General features: G+C 42.7%; 1 protein-coding gene across 1 annotated transcript in view; it reads right to left on the bottom strand.

Annotated features, from left to right (window-relative positions):
- NCAN (neurocan) overlaps nucleotides 1-20,040 on the bottom strand; it is a 107,304-nt gene that overhangs the window by 48,765 nt on the left and 38,499 nt on the right. Inside the window, exons 3-5 of the mRNA XM_070931820.1 lie at nucleotides 18,874-19,048; nucleotides 11,227-11,354; nucleotides 5,013-5,306 (exon numbers count right to left, since the gene is read on the bottom strand). Of these exons, the coding sequence (XP_070787921.1) occupies nucleotides 5,013-5,306; nucleotides 11,227-11,354; nucleotides 18,874-19,048 (597 nt within the window). The remainder of the gene's footprint in view (nucleotides 1-5,012; nucleotides 5,307-11,226; nucleotides 11,355-18,873; nucleotides 19,049-20,040) is intronic.

Raw genomic sequence — 20,040 nt, forward strand, 5'->3', positions numbered from 1 at the left:
GAAGTTGTGAATGCTCCAACACTGGAAGTTTTTAGGAAGATGTTGGATAACCATTTGTCTGAAGTGGTGTAGGGTTTCTGCCTAGGCAGGGGGTTGGACTAGAAGACCTCCAAGGTCCCTTCCAACTATTCTATTCTATTCTATTCTATTCTATTCTATTCTATTCTATTCTATTCTATTCTATTCTATTCTATTCTATTCTATTCTATTCTATTCTATTCTATTCTATTCTATTCTATTCTATTCTAGACATACCCAATTCCAGCAAGTGTTCTTCATATATTTTAGCTTCCAGTCTCCTAATCAATTTTGGGGTGTTTTGATTTTTATTTTAATTTTTATGGAGCTGCAATTGAAGGCCAATTCTCTTAAAAAACACTCCTAAAACAGAAGGCTAGGAGAGGGGAGGCACCCCATTTTCTCTGGGTGAAACCCACATTCTGCTTCCCCCAGCCAACTCCTCTTCCCTCTCCGCCTCCCTGATTGAGAAGGCAGGATTTAAGGGGCAATTATTGCAAAAGCTCTGAGCTGCAAGCTGGTTGGGGGTCCCAGGGACTCAATTTTCCTTTTGTCAGCCAAAGCGGCTAACGTACTCCCTGGCCAGGCGGGCTGATTTATGAAGGGGTTGCTGGAAAGAGGACGGAGACACGGCAGGCCGCCTCTTTCAAGTCCTTTAAATAAAACAAAATGCCTGTCCTTGTTTACTACTGGTATCTCAGGCTGGGCTATAAATCCTGGCATGTCCCTTTTCTCCTCCCTGGTTGTTATCCCAAGAAATTGTTTAAGGGGTGGGGGTGGGGTAGATGCCATGCAGCTGCAAATAAGCAATTCACAACTTCCGGGGAAAGTCTTCTGCTCCCCAGAAAGGCACTGGGGAAGCAGCACAAAAACTCCAGCTAATTAAGGAAGATGGGTGAGCAGCAGGAAATCCCAGGCTGAAATAGTAGCAGTTGTGCAGACCCCACAAAGAAGAAACAACCGATGTAAGTGGATTTCATCCCTGGATGTTTTGAAGATTGGAGGCCAGGGGTGTTTGCGGCTGCAAGCCACACCGGCGCCACGTGTGCATTACGGCATTGTCATGCAAATGCAGGTTGTTCTCGACTTGCCATCATGAATAGAATAGAATAGAATAGAATAGAATAGAATAGAATAGAATAGAATAGAATAGAATAGAATAGAATAGAATAGTTTTTCTATGTTGTGCCGTCCTATGTTTGTGAAGTGGTTGTTTTGTTTCTCCAAAGTACAGATCTGCACAAGCCTCACTGCACTGTTCTGCATAGATCACATTGCTCAGTTTGTGTCTGGGTGCTTTATCCTTGGGGTGGACAAGCTTCTGCCTTTGTGTTTTCTTGAGTTTGAAGTTTGTCTGTATGCTGTGTGGGTTGAAAATCCTCCTGAGCTTTTTTAGATAGTCCTGTAACGTATGGAATGACAACTTTTGCTTCGATTATTGCTTTCTTCTTTGTTATGGAGTCCAATTGCATTTTGAAAAAGCACCTTTGGGACAACCATGACCTGGATGACTGAGAATGTTCATAGACATTTAGACTGGTTGCCACTTATTTTCCAAATACAATTCAATATATTGGCTTCCCTCTTCAAAGTGCTCACTAATTTTAAAGCCTAAGTACCTTAGCAACCTCTCCAGACACTAAGATTGAAAATAGAACCCCTGGATATAAATTGTTTCAACTTCTACCCTCAAAACGATGTTATAGAGCATTGCACACCAGAACAACTAGACACAAGGGCATTTTTTCTCCCATGCCATCACTCTGCTAAACAACTAATTCTCACAACACTGTCAAACTTTTAGACCACTTTTAACAGTGGTCTAAAGCACCCTGTTATTAAGACCAGCTGCCTGCAATTACTGCAGGTTCGAATCTCGCCAAGGCTCAAGGTTGACTCAGCCTTCCATCCTTTCTAAGGTAGGTTAAATGAGGACCCAGTTTGTGGGGGCAATAAACTGACTTTGTATAAATATACAAAAGAATGAAGGCTATTGCTTAGCCGCCCTGAGTCTCCGGAGAAGGGTGGCATATAAATCAAATTAAAAAAAAAAAACTATTTACTAAGAATGTATTACTATTATTATTCTCATCATTCCTATTACCTATCTCCTTTCTACTTATGACTATAACCTAGTTCCAGTTTATACTGTTTTATTTAGTTTCCTAGTATGATTTTGATTGCTTATTTAGTAACCTATGACTATCACTAAGTGTTGTATCTTAAGATTTATGATGAATGTATTTTTATGTACACTGAGAGCTTATGCACCGAAGACAAATTCCTTGTGTGTCCAATCACACTTGGCCAATAAAGAATTCTCTTCTATTCTGTCTATTTTACAAGCTCTGTTTGTCAGCAAGCAGGAGAAAGCTTCATCCTGAATTGTTTCTAAACTTGAAAATCTGTTTTCACTGCATTCAAATAAGTCAAATCCATATCATTTGGACACCTTCTGGACCAAATCTTATTCTTAAAGAAGGTTTTGAGCTTCGTCTTCTACTTTTCTCGATTTATTGGTTGATTAATTGGATTTATATCCCTCTTTCCCCCAGCAGGTCTATGGAACTCTGTAGGATTCTGCCTTCCAATTATATATCCATAAAAAAAAAGAAAAGAAAGAAACTTCAGAGGTAGGCTGGGCTGAGAAACACTGACTGGCATTAGATCATTCTTTTCTATTTTGTGCGCCGTCTCTTTGCTTCTATTTGTGTCACTGCAACTTTGATGGTTTTGCCAAGCTGGAAAGCAGGGTATAAATTAAATCAATCCATCAATAATAGGGATGCTTTTGAGAGATGCTGACAGAGAATTGCTCACATTAACAATGCTCTTTTTCCCAGAGACTTGAAAGCCCAGGCACCAACAGGCCAATTGTGCTTTTTTGCAATGCAGACACAGGAACCAGAGAGGGGCCATTTAGGCTGGCTTTTGCGGAGAAAATAATTGCAACCATTACTCAGGGTGAAAACCAGCTTCTTAGATAAAAAGTTCCTAGTTCACGGTTGTGAATAATAGAGGGTAGCTGAAAACAATTTCTGCCTTCAGACTGGAGAAATCTCTTAGCCTACGCTGACCTCATGGATTTTGATTGCATTCGCCGTTTCTTCAGAAACTTATGGACTAGAATCTTTGCACTTAAGGTGGGGGGGGGGTGTCTGTGGTTCAGGAAAGAGAATCTCTGCCTGCAGATCTTCACTAGTTCAAATGAAGATACCTCCCGTTGAAAGAATTAGTTATAGCACGTAATGTTCAGCAGGTGAGCAGGGCTGGCCAGTATTTGGATAGGAGAAGGCTGGGAAGCCCATATATAGAGAGTATCCTGGAAAATTGATAAACCTTCTAGAGATAGATAGGTAGGTAGGTAGGTAGGTAGATATGATAGATGGATGGATAAAGATAGATATGATGGATGAATGGATAAAGATAGATATGATGGATGAATGGATGGATGGAAGGATGGATAGAAATGATATTTATTTATTTGTTTGTTTGTTTGTTTGTTTATTGATTGATCGAATTTATATTGCCACCTATTCACCCATGGCGACTCAAGGCAGCTTACAGAATAAAAACCACATTTATTGCTTAACACATTGTAAGCCGCCCTGAGTCTCCGGAGAAGGGCGGCATATAAATAAATAAAAAAAACAAACAAACAATAAAAACTAACAAAAAGAATCGAATAAATTAATATAGTACAATATAAAGATCACCCCACACCCCGGCGACAGCAGATCACACAAGCCATTTAATGGGCTCCATCCTGCTCTGTGTTCCCCAGGCCCGCTGGCAGAACCAGGTCTTCAGCGCCTTCTGGAAGAGTGATAGACTGGGGTCCATTCTAATCTCTGGGGGAATGATGTTCCAGAGAGAGGGAGCCACCACGGAGAAGGCCCTTCTTCTGGGTCCTACCAGGTGTATCTCCTTCGGGGCCTGCAACATTCCCTGCCTCTCCGCTCTGATGGGTCAGGTATATATGTGACCGGCAAGAGACGGTCCCTCAGATAACTTGGTCTCAAGCCATGAAGGGATTTAAAGGTGACAACCAGCACCTTGAATTGCACCCGGAAGCAAATTGGCAACCAATGCAGCTCCCACAGGAGAGGTGATACATTTGCACACCATATAATAGATGATATATAGATGGTAGACGAGATAGATAGATGACAGAGAGAGAGATGATAGATAGATAGATAGATAGATAGATAGATAGATAGATAGATAGATAGGATGGATGGAGATAGATAGATAGATAGATAGATAGATAGATAGATAGATAGATAGATATGATGGATGGATGGATAGAGATAGATAGACAGACAGATAATAGATGATAGATAGATGGTAGATGATAGAGATAGATAGATAGATAGATAGATAGATAGATAGATATGATGGATGGATGGATAGAGATAGATAGACAGACAGATAATAGATGATAGATAGATGGTAGATGATAGAGATAGATAGATAGATAGATAGATAGATAGATAGATAGATAGATAGATATGATGGATGGATGGATAGAGATAGATAGACAGACAGATAATAGATGATAGATAGATGGTAGATGAGATAGATAGATAGATAGATAGATAGATAGATAGATAGATAGATAGATAGATAGATAGACGGACAGAGATAATAGATGATCGATGATCGATGATCGATAGACAGACAGATGGCAGAGAGAGAGAGATGATAGAGATAGATAGATGGATGGGTGGGTGGGTGGATGGATGGATGGATGGGTAGGTAGGTAGGTAGATAGATAGATAGATAGATAGATAGATAGATAGATAGATAGATAGATAGATAACACATATTCTGGAAGTATCTATAAAATCTGTGCAGCCCCTCTGTGCTTTTAAACTCTTTTGAAAAAGGAGATTGCATCCTGCCCAGGACATTTCAAGCAAGCAGAATCCAAATGAAGTAGAAGAAACAAAAATTGAGATGTAATTTTAAAAAAACCACCAAATCCTACAAACCTTTGTAGCAGTAAGCATCGAATTTGGATGCCGGATCCGGGAAGCCAGTCCGGTTTGAGAATTGGTAGGTTGTCCTTACACCAGGTTCATCTCCGCCACATTTCTTCCGTGGGGTTCGGATTGGATAGCGCACACTTCCATCAGCCAGCCACCCTGGGTCACACTGGTCCAGCCCTTCCTGCCAGGCGAGGTATAACTGCCCCGTGGTTGCTAGATGAGCCCCTCGACTCAGGCAATGTTTCTGGGCCATCTGAAATGTCAGCCGACCGGGGCTGGTTGCATAAAACACTTTTCCTGAAATCACGGGAAAAACATCACTCTGTTAAACAAATAATTCCCTCAACACTGTCAAACTAGTTACTAAGTCTGCATTACTATTAATCTTCTCATCATTCCTATCACCCATCTCCTCCCACTTATGACTGCATGACTGTAATTTGTTGCTATATCCTTACGATTTATATTGATTGTTTCCTAGTATGATTTGATTGCTTATTTGTACCCCATGACTATAATTGAGTGCTGAACCTTATGATTCTTGACTAATGCATCTTCTCTTTTTATGTACACTGACAGCGTATGCACCGAAGACAAATTCCTTGTGTATCCAATCACACTTGGCCAATAAAGTATTCTAATCTAATCAATTGTGGTCGTAAATCGAAGACTTCCTGTAAAGCAAGTTCAACTTGTTGCCGGACAGAAAAAAGTACTTTTTCAAGTACTTTTCAAAGAGGTTCCCTCGGCTCTGGTTGTTTAGGTTAAATCTGTCTTTATTCTTGGTCTGTTCAGCTTCAAAGAGGCATCTGGGTGTTAAGGGATGGGGAAAAAACTTCATTACTTAAGGAACAAAGCCCAGTGAAGATAAGTTGCCCAGCCTTCTTCTCTCCAGAAACAGACGAGAGAAAAGTAGCTAAGCGGCAGGCCGATTTATCAAAGCAATCCTGTCTTTCTGAACTTCCCCTCAAGGCTCTCGGGAGACAGAACAACAGTTTTGATGGCCTCCTCTTTCATTTCATGAGGAACATTTTCCGCCCAAATTGGCCGCGTCTGTTCCTTTGGATGGAAGAAGCAAGAGAGGTTGATGCAACAACAATCCTTCAGGATTCACTGTTGGTCAATGTGTGGGTTTGCGTGTCAGTGTCACCTGTTTTCAAACAAAGCTCGAGCACCATTTATCAGCCCGCCACAGACATTTTGGGGATTGTAAATTTGCCTGCTGGCATCTCGGGATCCCGAACAATAGTGAGAAGATCCAATTTCAGGTTTGAAAACGTGATTGATCGGTGGTAAATAAAGAAAGGCTCAATGGCAAATCAATCCACTAATGTTGCATTAATTAGGGAGAACAAATGATAATTGCCAGGGAAGTGGATTAAGGACATCTTGCACCGAGTTTGAAAATTTTCTTTTTTTTACAGCTTTTCTTTTCAAATGTGTTCCTGAATCCTGTTATCATTATATTTCACAAACAACTTTTGTTTGCTGATTTCATTCCCCCTGGAGCATATTTTTTTTCAGGATTTGAAGTTTTGGTGACATGTACAAGAATCAACATTTAAATCAGGGGGTTACATGAAAGAGCAGCTGATGATTCTGGAGCTTCAACTTCATTTTATTTCCAGACCTTATTTGTTTTTTGTTTTTTAAGTTTTGATTCCAAGGATTTTGTTTTTAGTTTTAAAGCTCACATTTTTGGTTTTCAAGCTGCCTCTCTGTTTTCCCCATCAACTTCTTCCCATTTCATCCTAAGGACATTCTCTTCTTCCTCCTCTTTTCCCCTCCTTCATGTCCTCTCTCTACTTTTCTTCTTTTCTCTCTTCGCTTCCCTCTCATCTTCATTCCCTTCTATGTCTGCTTCTCTCTCTCCATCTTCCTGTCTTTCTTCTTCCTCTTCCTCATTTCCTCCCCCCCCCAATTCTCTGTTCTCCATCAACTGCTTCCTGCTTTTCTTTCTCTTTCTGGTCTTCTTTTCTTCCCTCTCTATATCCCAGCTTCTGTTCAGCTTCTCTCTCTCTCGTCTTTTAACCAACCCTCCTTCCCTATTCATTGCTTGTTGGACAAAGGGTACTTGGCTACAACTACTACCCGTGTTTCCCCGAAAATAAGACAGGGTCTTATTTTCTTTTGACCCCCGAAATAAGCACTTGGCCTTATTTTCGGGGAGGTCTTATTATTTTTGAGGTGCAGGAGGCAGCGAGCGTGGTCACCTCATGGCTGCTGTTGTGTTGTACCGCTCGTCAGCTGTTCGCTCCTGCAGCGGTAGGTGAGGAGTGAGGCACGAGGTGCCTCACTGGGCCTGCTGCTATTTTTGCAGCGGCCATTAGTGTGACAGAAGGAGTGCAGTAGCTAGGATTGAAGGAGTGGCCATTACCGGTAGGTAAGGGCGTGTGGGGTAAACAACAAGGAGATCCAGCAACGGGTGGGGCACATCGCTGGACCTCCTGCCGCTTTTGCAGCTGCAAAAGCAGTCACGGTTGCTGCAGGTGGCAATAGGTGAGGAGTGGGGTGTGAGGCGTGACAGAAGGGGCATGGTGACTAGGATTGCGGGAGCGGCCATTAGGTAAGGGCGTGTGGGGTGCATGGGGCATGTTCCCCCTCCCTTCTCCCCCCCCGGCCTCGCCTCCTCACCTCGTTTTGTTTATGCGACAAGCAGCCAGAGGAAACGGCGGGGACCGGCTGCGCATGCGTTTAAATATTGGGGGGTGATTATTTTTGGGGGGGATTATTTTAAGCACATGCGCTCAAAAGCCCAATTGGGCTTATTATCCAGGGAGGTCTTATTTTCGGAGAAACATGGAATTTCTCATCTCTGAAGCACCAGCCAAACCAGGGTTTCTTCTACACCATCAGAGTTAATGGCTGGTTCTTCTAGAAGAAAATGCGGTAGCCACCTGGCCAGAAACCTAGTCCATTTTAGGTCTATTTCTATTGCTGAAGCAACATTCGAATCTCTGTCAAAATGGCCAGACAGATCTTTGTATTAAGCTAGCCAGGATAGGCACCCTGCGGGAAGCCAAATACTTGCTTGGGGCCAGCAACAAACCCAGTTTTGAATGGAACTTCATTCCTTGTCTCCTTCTAAGTTTTAATTAACTGTAATTTCCCAAGGATCTGGGATTTCTCATTTGTTTATGTTCCTCTGTAAACACAAACAAGGGATGTACACAAGATATGTGAGGAATGGATTCAGCAACTTGATTAAGCCAACACATTTTGAGTTTAGGCAGGACTGGGACAGAAGGAACTCCATTTTGTAACACAAGTGATGCTCAATTGGGTTATTCAAGATCAAGCCAAGATCTTTCCTAACAATCACCAACAAGAGTTTCTAAGGAGCCTCTAAGAGAGTGGCATTTCATTTGCTTCTGGCAGGTATCATTCAATCAACAGCCATCTGCTCCAAATAGGTCCTTGAAGTCCATTTCACTGCTTCCCAGAATGACCAATAAAATGTCTCCAAGACGCCTCAATAGCCTGTCCTACTAGAGCTGCTAGAAAATGGCTTTTAGAGGCAGATTAATAAATAGGGAGCAAAATGTATGATAAAACCCCTTTCCAGTTTTGGAAAAACAGCACGGGGTCATTTCCATGAAAAATATTTGAGGTTTATTCAACTCTGTGTTTTAGCTTATCTTAGAACGTGCAGAAGGGACGCGGTGGCTCAGTGGGTAAGATGCTGGGCTTGTCGATCGAAAGGTCAGCAGTTCAGCAGTTCGAATCCCGAGCGCCGCATAACGGGGTGAGCTCCCATTACTTGTCCCAGCTTCTGCCAACCTAGCAGTTCGAAAGCACGTAAAAAATGCAAGTAGAAAAATAGGGACCACTTTGGTGGGAAGGTAACAGCATTCCATGTGCCTTTGGCATTGAGTCATGCCGGCCACATGACCACGGAGACGTCTTTGGACAGCGCTGGCTCTTCGGCTTTGAAACGGAGATGAACACCGCCCCCTAGAGTCGGGAACGAGTAGCACATATGTGCGAGGGGAACCTTTACCTTTACCTTAGAACGTGCAAATTCAAACAGTATAGGTAGTCCTCAATTTATGTCCTGTTATGACAGACTTCCCTGGGGATAGTTATAAGCCAGTCAGATAACCACATGTTGGGTGCTCAGCAAACGGCCCACATTGATGGCTGTTTGCAGTGAGGAGTCATGTGTGACATGTTACAACATTGTTGCCAAAAAACCAGCATTAACTTCTGCTTTTCAGCAAAAAAAACCATTGGCTTGCTTAACGACTGCTGCAAAAAAGGTCATAAGATTGGATCAGCCACCCAGGTGACCTGATTTATCACCATTACAACTTATAACCGTGATGAGCTGGCTCCAATATGGTCATAATTTAAGGACTAATTGTAGGGCTAAAGAGATAAACCAAAAGAGGCAACTGGATTTTAAAAGCTGTAAGCATTTGCATTTACATTTGCATTCCTGCAATCTTCAAAGCGTTCCTTTTGGATGGAAACCTCAAAACTCCCCAACCCTAATAATTAAATCAAAAATATTTAATGAATTTAATGGAAATGAAACTCAGTTAATTCAATTGGGGTTTTTTCCCCCTCCTAGTTCCACTCACTTTTTAGTCTCTCCCTTCCTACCTTTTAGCAGACAGCCTGTGGCCTCCTAATTTGGGGAATTAGCTTTAGATGTTTTATGCATTTTCTGCCTAAATTCCATCCATTGGAGTTCAGGGACTACGAAGTCAGAAATACGGAAAACATTCCAAATTCAAAATATTTCAAGCTTGAAATGCCCTATTTCACAGTCAAAAAGAATGATTGAGAATTTAAAATACTGATTTCAATTGTGCTGGAAGTGATCTGATACCATTCCAACCATACCAGAAAAATCAACGGGAAAGCCAGATTCATTTAACAACGGGGTTACTAACTTATCAACTGCAGCGATTCACTTAACAACTATGGCAAGAAGGGTCGTAAAATGAGGCAAAATTCACATTACAAATGTCTAACTTAACAACAGAAATGTTGGGCTCAATTATGGTCATAAGTCGAGGACTATCTGTACTGATTCCAGTTGTGCAGGAATTGGTCTAATACCATTCCAAACATGCCAGAAAAGTCCTGAACTTGAAAATGGACCATTTAGAACCTTGTAGCTGTTCTCAAAAGAGTATGTGTGGTCCTCGACTTACAACCATTCATTTACTGACTGTTCAAAGTTACAACAGCACTGAAAAAAGGGACGACCGTTTTGCACACGTACAAATGTTGCAGCATCCCCATCATCACGTGATCAAAATTCAGATGCTTGGCAACTGGTTCACATGTATGACCATTGCTGTGTCCCAAGGTCATGTGTTCCCCTTTCGCGACCTTCTGACAAGCAAAATCCATGGGGAAGCCAAATTCACTTAACAACTGTGTTACTCACTTAACAACTGCAGTGCTTCACTTAACAACTGGGGCAAGAAAGGCCGTAACCTGAAGCAAAAAAACACTTAACAATTGTTTTGCTTCGCAACTGAAAATTTTGGGCTCGATTGTGGTCATAAGTTGAGGAACACCTGTAGTGGAATATTTGCAGGAAGATCAGAATCCCTGTTTTTAATCCCGAACAGGGGATTCCAAGTGAGAGATCTTTTCAGCTCTGTTACACAATCCTACACCAGTGGTGTGTTCTGCCCGGTTCGGCCGAGCCGGTAGCGGTGACGATATGATGTCACCGAATTGGTTCTCTTCATTTGGGAGCTGGGCCCTCCCGCCGCCCCCGTGTTATTCTTATCTTTTATTTGGCCCCACCCCCAATCTATTGCTGCCTCCCGAGTCCCAGCTGATTGGCTAGAAGGAAAAAAACTCTTGCCCTTCAAAGGGCCGCCCTACAGCTGATCAGTGTTAAAAGGCAGTGTGGTGGTAGACCAGGGCCTCCAAAAACGAATGAATAGATTGGGGCCTCCAAAAACAAATGGGTAGACGGTACAGCTCTGCAAGCAGTTACAAGCCTGGTAGACCAGTACCTCTGCTAAATCCTAAAGAATTGTCACATGACCATCAAGCCACGCCCACAAAATAAGCCACGCCCACAGAACCGGTAGTAAAAAAAATTAGAACCCACCCCTGTCCTACATAGATTCCAAATCCATTGGTGCACCAAGCACAACATTCTCTTTCCCCCCCCCAAAAAAACCAACCATGCACTTTGCCCGTGGAAAGAGTTCAACAAATACAGTATATTCTGCTCATAACTTGCCTTGGAGTTCTCTGGAGTAGCAGTAGACATCGTATGCTTCGCTGACATCTCTCTTGCCATAGCTGCGGACTCCTGGGAGGCTGTTGCGATCTCCATAGCAACCAGGTCTTGACAGGGTGATGGGATACCTGTATGAAAACGGGGGGGGGGGGAGATGCAGCTGCTTTAAACTCCATCACTAAAGGCTTCTTTCAAGCATGAAGGAAAGCCATACCGTAAACACTTCAGGAAAAGCATGGAAGGGTTTAAAGGATAATAATAATAATAATAATAATAATAATAATAATAATAATAATAATAATAATAATACATATCAAGAAGTTGCAGCTTCCTGCAATAACACCAGCGGAACTGCAAAAAACTGCGCACAACTGCGCTGTGTTGTCCCGATTGTAATTGGAGCCCTTGGAGCAATACCCAAAGGGCTACCCCGCTATTTAGAAATTCTAAATTTGCCGGACTTGAACATTTTGACTCTACAAAAAACCACCTTACTCGGAACAGCTTACATCCTCCGACGATACCTTAACAGTTCCTAGGTCCTTGATTAGGACTCGAGCTGCTGAGCTATTAACCAGCCTCAAAGGCTGTGAATCTCACTAAAGATTAAATAATAATAATAATAATAATAATAATAATAATAATAATAATACACATCAAGAAGTTGCAGTTTCCTGCAATAACACCAGCGGAACTGCAAAAAACTGCGCTACTCGGAACATTATATATTTTAAGAAGATACTTGGTTGATACCTAGGATGTTGGCAGCAACCCATATCAATCATTAGCATCAGTCAATGGTATTTGTGATGCATTTTTAAATATTCAGTTGACTGAGTTTCATATTTAATGGATAAAAGAGATAACAATAATAACAACAACAACCTTTATTGTCATTGTACATATATACAACGAAATTGATTTAGCCTCTACTGGTGCAATCCATAACAAAATACAAAGCAACATGAATAATATAGAAAATGGTCCTTATATAAGTAATTAGGGAGAAACCAGTCATATGTTTCCAGGTATGTGTCAATCCTTGAAGTTCTGGAAAGAGTGCAGAGAAGAGCAACAAAAATGATTAGGGGGCTGGAGGCTAAAACATATGAACGGTTGCAGGAATTGGGTATTTCTACTAGTCTAGGGAAAAGAAGATTTAGGGGGTGACGTGATAGCAATGTTCCAATATTTGAGGGGCTGCCACAAAGATGAAGGGGTCAAACTGTTTTCCAAAGTACCTGAAGGCAAGACAAAAAACAATGGATGGAAACTAATCAAGGATACAAATGACCTAAAACTAAGGAGAAATTTCCTGACAGTGAGAACAATCAACCCATGGAATGGATTGCCTTCAGAGGTTGTGGGTGCCCCAATACTGGAGACTTTCAAGAAGAGACTGGAAAACCATTTGTCTGAAATGATATAGGGAGTCCTGCTTGAAGAGGGGGTTGAACTAGATGATTTCCAAGGTTGCTTCCCATTCTATTCTATTCTATTCTATTCTATTCTATTCTATTCTATTCTATTCTATTCTATATCCTATCCTATCCTATCCTATTCTCTGCTCTGCCCTATTCTATTCTATTTTATTCTATTCTATTCTCCCTTCTCTTCTCTTTCCTATTCTATTCTATTCTCCATTCTATTCTATTTTCTGTATACTATTCTATTCTATTCTATTCTATTCTATTCTATTCTATTCTATTCTATTCTATTCTATTCTATTCTCCATTCTATTCTATTTTCTATTTTCTATTCTATTCTATATTCTATATTCTATTCTACTCTATTCTTCAATCTATTCTATTTTCTATATTCTATTCTATATTCTATATTCTATTCTATTCTCCATTCTATTCTATTTTCTGTATACTATTCTATTCTATTTTCTATATTCTATTCTATTCTACTCTATTCTATTCTCCATTCTATTCTATTTTCTATTCTATTCTATTCTATTCTATTCTATTCTATTCTATTCTATTCTATTTTCTATATACTATTCTATTATCTATATTCTATTTTCTATTCTATGCTATGCTATTTTCTATATACTATTCTATTCTATTTTCTCTATTCTATTCTCCATTCTATTCTATTTTCTATTCTACTCTACTCCACTCTATTCTATTCTCCATTCTATTCTATTTTCTCTATACTATTTTATTCTATTCTATTCTATTTTCTATATTCTATTCTATTCTATTCTATTTTCTATATGCTATGCTATGCTATGCTATGCTATTTTACTCTACTCTATTCTACTCTACTCTACTCTAGTCTTCAAGGTAATGTAATGGCAATGAGGAAGACCATTGCTATTTCGAAGAGTTTAGTGACATGTGTTGATTTCTCCTAGTAACAAAAGTCTAGGAGTTTAGAGCTTATTCTGAGCTAGCCTGCTTGTTTGTTTTTTCTAACACTGGCTTACTGACTAAAGGAGACGGTGCGTGGGTGGGATCTTCACATAGCTTCAAAGCGTTTCCCGTTCTGAAAGTTTCAGACTTTCAATCCCCATCCCAGAGTCATGTGCCATCCAGTCAAGGTCAGGTCTTGGAGGCTCCTGACCATAGCAGGGTGACAAAGGCATGGCGCCATGTTTTAGAAAAAAACCATGGGGTAGTTGATGTATGTCAGGAGTTTCTGCACAGAACCTACAAGCATTAGGTAATGTGGAAACTGGCCAACCATAGGGTACCTCTGCTGTTGTTATTAAGGAGCTTCTGGCAGCTTGTAAGAGATTTGGGTATCATATTGTTTGGTATGTATGCTTTTTTATTTTATGCTATGCTTGCTTGACCTAACCCAGGTAGTCCTTGACTTACAAGCATTTAGTGGCCGTTCAAAGTTACAACGGCACTGGAAAAAGTGATTTATGATTGTTTTTCACACTTATGACCCTTTGCGGCATCCCCATGGTCATGTGATCAAAATTCAGACACTTGGCAACTGTCTCATGTTTATGACCGTTGCCACGTCCCGGGGTCATGCGATCCGTCTTTTTATTGCAACCTTCCGACAAGCAAAGTCAATGGGGAAGCCAGATCCTCTTAACAAGCACGTCACTAACTTAACAACTGCAGTGATTCACTTCAGAATCATGAAAAGAAAGGTCATAAAATGGGTCGAAATCACTTAACAAACGCTCAGTTAGCTGCATAAATTTTGGGCACAATTGTAGTCATAATTCAAAGTATAATAAAATTTAAAGTCCTTTCATTTGCCGGAGCAGTCATTGTTTCTGGATATAAAAGAACCAACTGGGCACCCAAACAGTAGATTAACATCTGGCAAAACAGGCAGGCTAAGTTAAGAAACAAACATAGCCAGGATTTTGCTATTTTATTTGTGCAAGGCAGGGGTGGGTTCTAATTTTTTTTACTACCGGTTCTGTGGGCGTGGCTTATTTTGTGGGCGTGGTTTGATGGTCATGTGACAAGCAATTCTTTAGGATTTAGCAGAGGTACTGGTCTACCAGACTTTTAACTGCTTGCAGAGCCATACCAGTCTACCCCTTTGTTTTTGGAGCATTTTGATCTACCCATTTGTTTTTGGACCATTTCAGTCTACCCATTTGTTTCTGGAGCGCACGGGTCTACCACCACACTGCCTTTTACTGCTGATCAGCTGTAGGGCGGCCCTTTGAAGCACCGCGGCAAGAGTTTAAACAGTTTTTTGCTGCTCTGCCACCACCGAGAGCATCGGAAACCGCTTTCAGGCAGCTTGGCCTCAATTGCCAATCTACCACCACCGAGCGGTTTACAAGGAGCGGATCGGTTCCAGCCGATCAGTTGGGAGGCTTCTTGGCTTCCCAATTTAAAGCTACGGTGTCTTGTTTTTTTTCCCCCTCTTCTTTCTCAAGTAAGCCCTGATTTTTTCCTTCTAGCCAATCAGCTGGGAGGCAGCGAATAAATTGGGGGCGGGGCCAGGCAGAGGTGGTATTTACCGGTTCTCTGAACGACTCAAAATTTCCACTACCGGTTCGCAAGAACCGGGGAGAACCGGTAGCAACCCACCACTGGATGGGGGGCAATTAATTTTCCCAAGGGGCAACATGAGAAACTGGGAACGTTGTGGAGGACCGAGTTAATAAGGCTGTGAAAGTGTGTAAGCGTGCACACATGCACATACGTACATTGAAAAAACAATAGTCACCTTCAGAAGAAAAGCCATGCAATTGTACTGAGAGTTCTCGATTTACAACAGTTCATTTAGTGACCGTTCAAAGTTACAACAACACTGAAAAAAGTGACTTATGACTGTTTTTCACACATAAGACTGTTACAGCCTCTCCATGGTCACATGATCAAAATTCAGATGCTTGGAAATCAATTCATCTTTATGATGGTTACACTGTCCCAGGGTCATGTGATCACCTTTTGCGACCTTCTAACAAGCAAAGTCAATGGGGAAACCGGATTCATTTAACAACCGTGTTACTAACTTAACAACTGCAGTGATTCACTTAACAACTGTGGCAAGAAAGGTTGCAAAATGGGGCCAAATTCACTTGACCGTCTCGTTTAGCAATGGAAATTTTGGGCTCCATTGTGGTCGTAAACCAAGGACTACCTGTATTGCTTGTGTGACATACATTTATTTACATTTGATTTCTAATTTCTGATTGAGCTCACGAGAGCCCGGACAAGGACAGCCAAAGGACCAGATGTTGGCTGGGGACCGTAAAATGCCTCTGACCTCACTTAATTCGCGCCTTGACTCTGATCCTGTTTCCCCCTCCCCCCAAGGTGTGTCATCAGTCACATTCCCCAACGAAGCAATTTCGCGGGTTGTAGAAGTCACTCCCTCCGGTCACTGTTGGTCACTCTGGAGATGACCATGATGTTGCTGGCTGGAATGTGCTTTGTTTTGACTGAAATGCAAGTTCCTTGATGCAGCTGCGAGGTTTGATTCCCCATCCCGCTGCCTATGGCAACTCAAGAGCAAATCAGGATTGCTTCGCGATTTGACACTTGCTTCTGTGTCTTTTTCCCCCACACTTCCTCCTTTTCCAGAGCTGATTTTTTCTTCTCCCACCTTTGTCTCAAGACCAGACCTGAATTCTTCTGCAAAAGGACCCCAGTGGCAAACTGCCCTTCTCGCCTTCAACACGCCTTATCACGAATTGTCAAGTGTCTTTCTACTAATCTGCATCTTCAAAATAGCAACCCCCGAATCGGGGCTCTTGCAGTGAGCAACGAGCGATTTTCCCCCGGTTCAGTTCTTTTATTGCTCTTTTGTGCTGTTCTGCTCAATTCACTTCTCTTCCCTAATTCCAATTTAACTAGGAGAATTTATAAAATTAATTCCAGTATTGGGTGTTCTATATGGTCTTTTTTGCCGCTTAGTTACTCCTATTCAGTAGCAACTTCCAGGGATTCCCTCTCTCCATTACAGATGATTGCAGGCGCGTTGATAAAATAATACAGGATACCAGGAGGAGAGAGGAGAAGCAAAGTTCCTGTGTTCGTGCAGACAATTGCAACAAGATTTTTTTGCGTGCAGCGAATGTCGTTGCACAATGGGAAAGGGACGCATCAAAAGAACTGATAATCCAACTCAGTGGTCCCCAACCCCCGGTTCGCGGACCGGTGCCGGGCCGTGGAGTACCTGGCACCGGGCCGCGCAGTGGCCGGGGGACCTAAATGCTGCAGCGCAAAGGCTCCTGGGCCATGCGCAAAAGCTCCTGGGCCGTGCGCAATGGGCCGTGTGCAAAAGCTCCTGGGCCGTGCGCAATGGGCCGTGCGCAAAAGCTCCTGGGCCGTGCCCCCACCCCTGCGCGCGCTCAGCGGGCCGCGGCGATAAAAAGGTTGGGGACCACTGATCCAACTGATATATCTGAAGGATGTAGACCAGGGGTGTCAAACTCGATTTCACTGAGGACCGCATCAGGGTTGTGTTTGACCTCAGGGGGCCCGGGTGGGCGTGGCCAGGGTGGGCACGACCAGCTTGACGTCATTCGTGTTGGGGGCGCCTGTGGTGGCCGAGCACTCTGCCAGCGAAAATGGGCTCCCGAGCTCCGTTTTTGGCTGCAACAGCCTCCTGCAACCCTCTGCCAGTGAAAACAAAGCTTGGGAGAGCCATGCGTGGCCCTCCCGAGCTTCATTTTCGCTGACAGAGACACCGTGGGCCGATCCTTCGCTGTTTCCAGGATGGCCCCGTGGGCCAGATCTAAGCACCCTGAGGGCCGGATTCAGCCCGCGGGCCTTGTGTTTGACACCCCTGATGTAGACAGTAGAATAACTGCCATTCTTTTTTTGTTTTTAATTTTTTATTGTGAAAGTATTATAATACAATTCCAACATTTCCGGTTTCATGGTGTTAATACATATATACATATTATTTACTTGTTATTTACATAATATTACCTCGTTACATTATCTTAATTTGAAGGGTATTACCCATAGTAATGCATAATTCTTTGTAGACATATATCCATATTATTCACATGTAATTTACATATTCTTACATCTATACTCAATTGCAGTTGGTACTACAGGTAGTACTGCTCATTTCTATATAACCATTATAAATTAATTATTGAATTAAACTTTAAGCTCTCTTGAGCTTCACTTTTGTTTTCTTTTCTCTAATCACTCAACCACATATCCCACACGCTATAATAATCCGTATCCTCTCTATCATTGATTTCTAATGTTAGGAATAACTGCCATTCTAATGCACTGCTAACATTTATAGTCTGGTTGTTGCTGAACTATAATTCCCAGCACGCCTCCCGTTTGGCCCTGCAGGTAAGTGTTGCGGGGACCCTGAAGTTCATTGACATTTGGAAGGCCACGGATTACCTGCTAGGGGGATATATAGGGATTGTGGTTGGACTGAAAGTAGTGTCTTGCTTTGGGTCCATATGTGTGAAATTGCAAATTCAAAAGTTGAAGTTCATAGCATGCTGTACAGGTAGTCCTTGACTTACAACTAGAATGAAGCCCAAAATTTTTGTTGCTAAGCGAGTCATTTGTTATGTGAATTTTACAGCTTAGTTATTACTCAAAGTTCTGAAAGACCTCCCCGGGGGGAGGGGGGGCACTTGCAACCCAGTTCTAAAGTTCCAATACCATCACATGACTGCATTTCAGGTGCTCAAAAACTGGCCTGCATTTATGGCCATTTGCAATGTCACATCCTTGCCAAAAATTGGCATTGACATTTACTTCCAATTTTCAGCAAGACTGACCTGTAATAAATAATTGGTTGCCTTAAAAACTGTGGCGTTTCCTTAAAATCCACCAGAAAAAAAGATAATAAATTCAGGTTAGTCACAATGATGTCCCATTTTACCATTGTTATGACTTACGACTGTAATGGCGGGTTCCGTTATGGTCATAAGTGGAGGTTTACCTGTAGGTTTAGGTCAAGGCAACCTAAAGTCCTATTAGTTTAGCCTGCAGTTATATTTCGCTGCAATAAAGTCATCAAAATACACCTGAGCACAACTTTAGCAGTGTAACATTTGGAAATTCACCAAATTTGCTGTACGGAAGTCATCTCCTCTTTTTTCTTGAAAGGAAAAAAAAAATCCAGAATGAAAGCAGATTTCATCTGGTATTACCGTAATTCAGAGCAGAAAAGTTGGATCAGCCCCTCCTGAAACAAGCGAGTTAGACTGTACATTCTTCCACATACCTAACAGTGTGGTCGGAGAGCCATCCAGCATCACAGTTGTCGTAGCCATCCTCAAAGGCCACCTCAAGGTGAGCAGGAGAAGCAACCACAGCCGAGTTCTCCTCGCAGGCCTTCTGCGCCTCTGAGAAAGTCAAAGCGTAGCGGTTGCTAGCCGCTCGGTAGTGAAAAACCACACCTAAGTAGGGTTGAAAAGTGAGAAGACAAGGAGATGTGAATTAGAATAGAATAGAATAGAATAGAATAGAATAGAATAGAATAGAATAGAATAGAATAGAATAGAATAGAATAGAATAGAATAGGAAGGGACCTTTGAGGTCTTCTAGTCCAGCCCCCTGCTTAAGCAGGAGACCCTATACCAGTGATGGCTAACCTTTTTGCCATCGCATGCCAGGAGGGTGTGGGGGAGCCGCGTGCGCACGTGCCCACACCCATAATTCTATGCGCCCCGCCCCCACGCATGCATGTGCAACCTCCCCACACTCCCCACGCTCCTGGCACGTGATGGCCCAGTGGGCCCGTTTTTCTCTCTCACCAGGCTCCAGGGCCTTTCTAGGAGTCTGGGGAGGGCAAAAACAGCCCCGCCCCCGAAGGCCAGAAATGGCCCATTTGCCAACTTCCAGTGGGACTGGAAGGCCTGTTTTTTGTTGTCCCCAGCCTCCAGAGCCTTTCTAGGAGTCTGGGGAGGGCGAAAACAGCCCGCTGCCGGTCCACTTCTTCTGCAACCGCTTGTTGAGGTTTGTGAACTTTGCCCCCAGCCTCTGTTTCACTGTCAGAGGCCTTAAGGAAAGGCCTCTGACAGTGAAATGAGGCCATGGGGCGCAGTGTGCGTCAATCCGGAGCCCGTTTCTTGGCTGTAGAGGCCTTTCGTGAAGGCCTCTGACAGCAAAACGGAGGCCAGGGGTGACGCGCGCAAGCGGCGGCAAGAAGCCGCCGAAGAAGTGGGCCAGCAAGGCAAGGAAGGTGTCGGGGCATGCGAGGCCTGGCTGCAACTGTCCGAAGGTAAGTAGGGCAGCTCTACCACCACCCGTCCCCACCCTAGCTTGATTTTTACCCAAGTGTCTTGCCTCACCCCATGCACCCTGGAGTGGGCGGGGTCTTAACTAGGGCTTATTTTGGGTGCAGGGATTATATTGGACACACATGTAAAAATCAAGTTAGGGCTTATTT

This window comes from Pituophis catenifer, unplaced genomic scaffold (assembly GCF_029215685.1).
Source record: "Pituophis catenifer annectens isolate HBS135680 unplaced genomic scaffold, rPitCat1.0.hap2 SCAF_1, whole genome shotgun sequence".
Lineage (NCBI taxonomy): Eukaryota > Metazoa > Chordata > Lepidosauria > Squamata > Colubridae > Pituophis > Pituophis catenifer.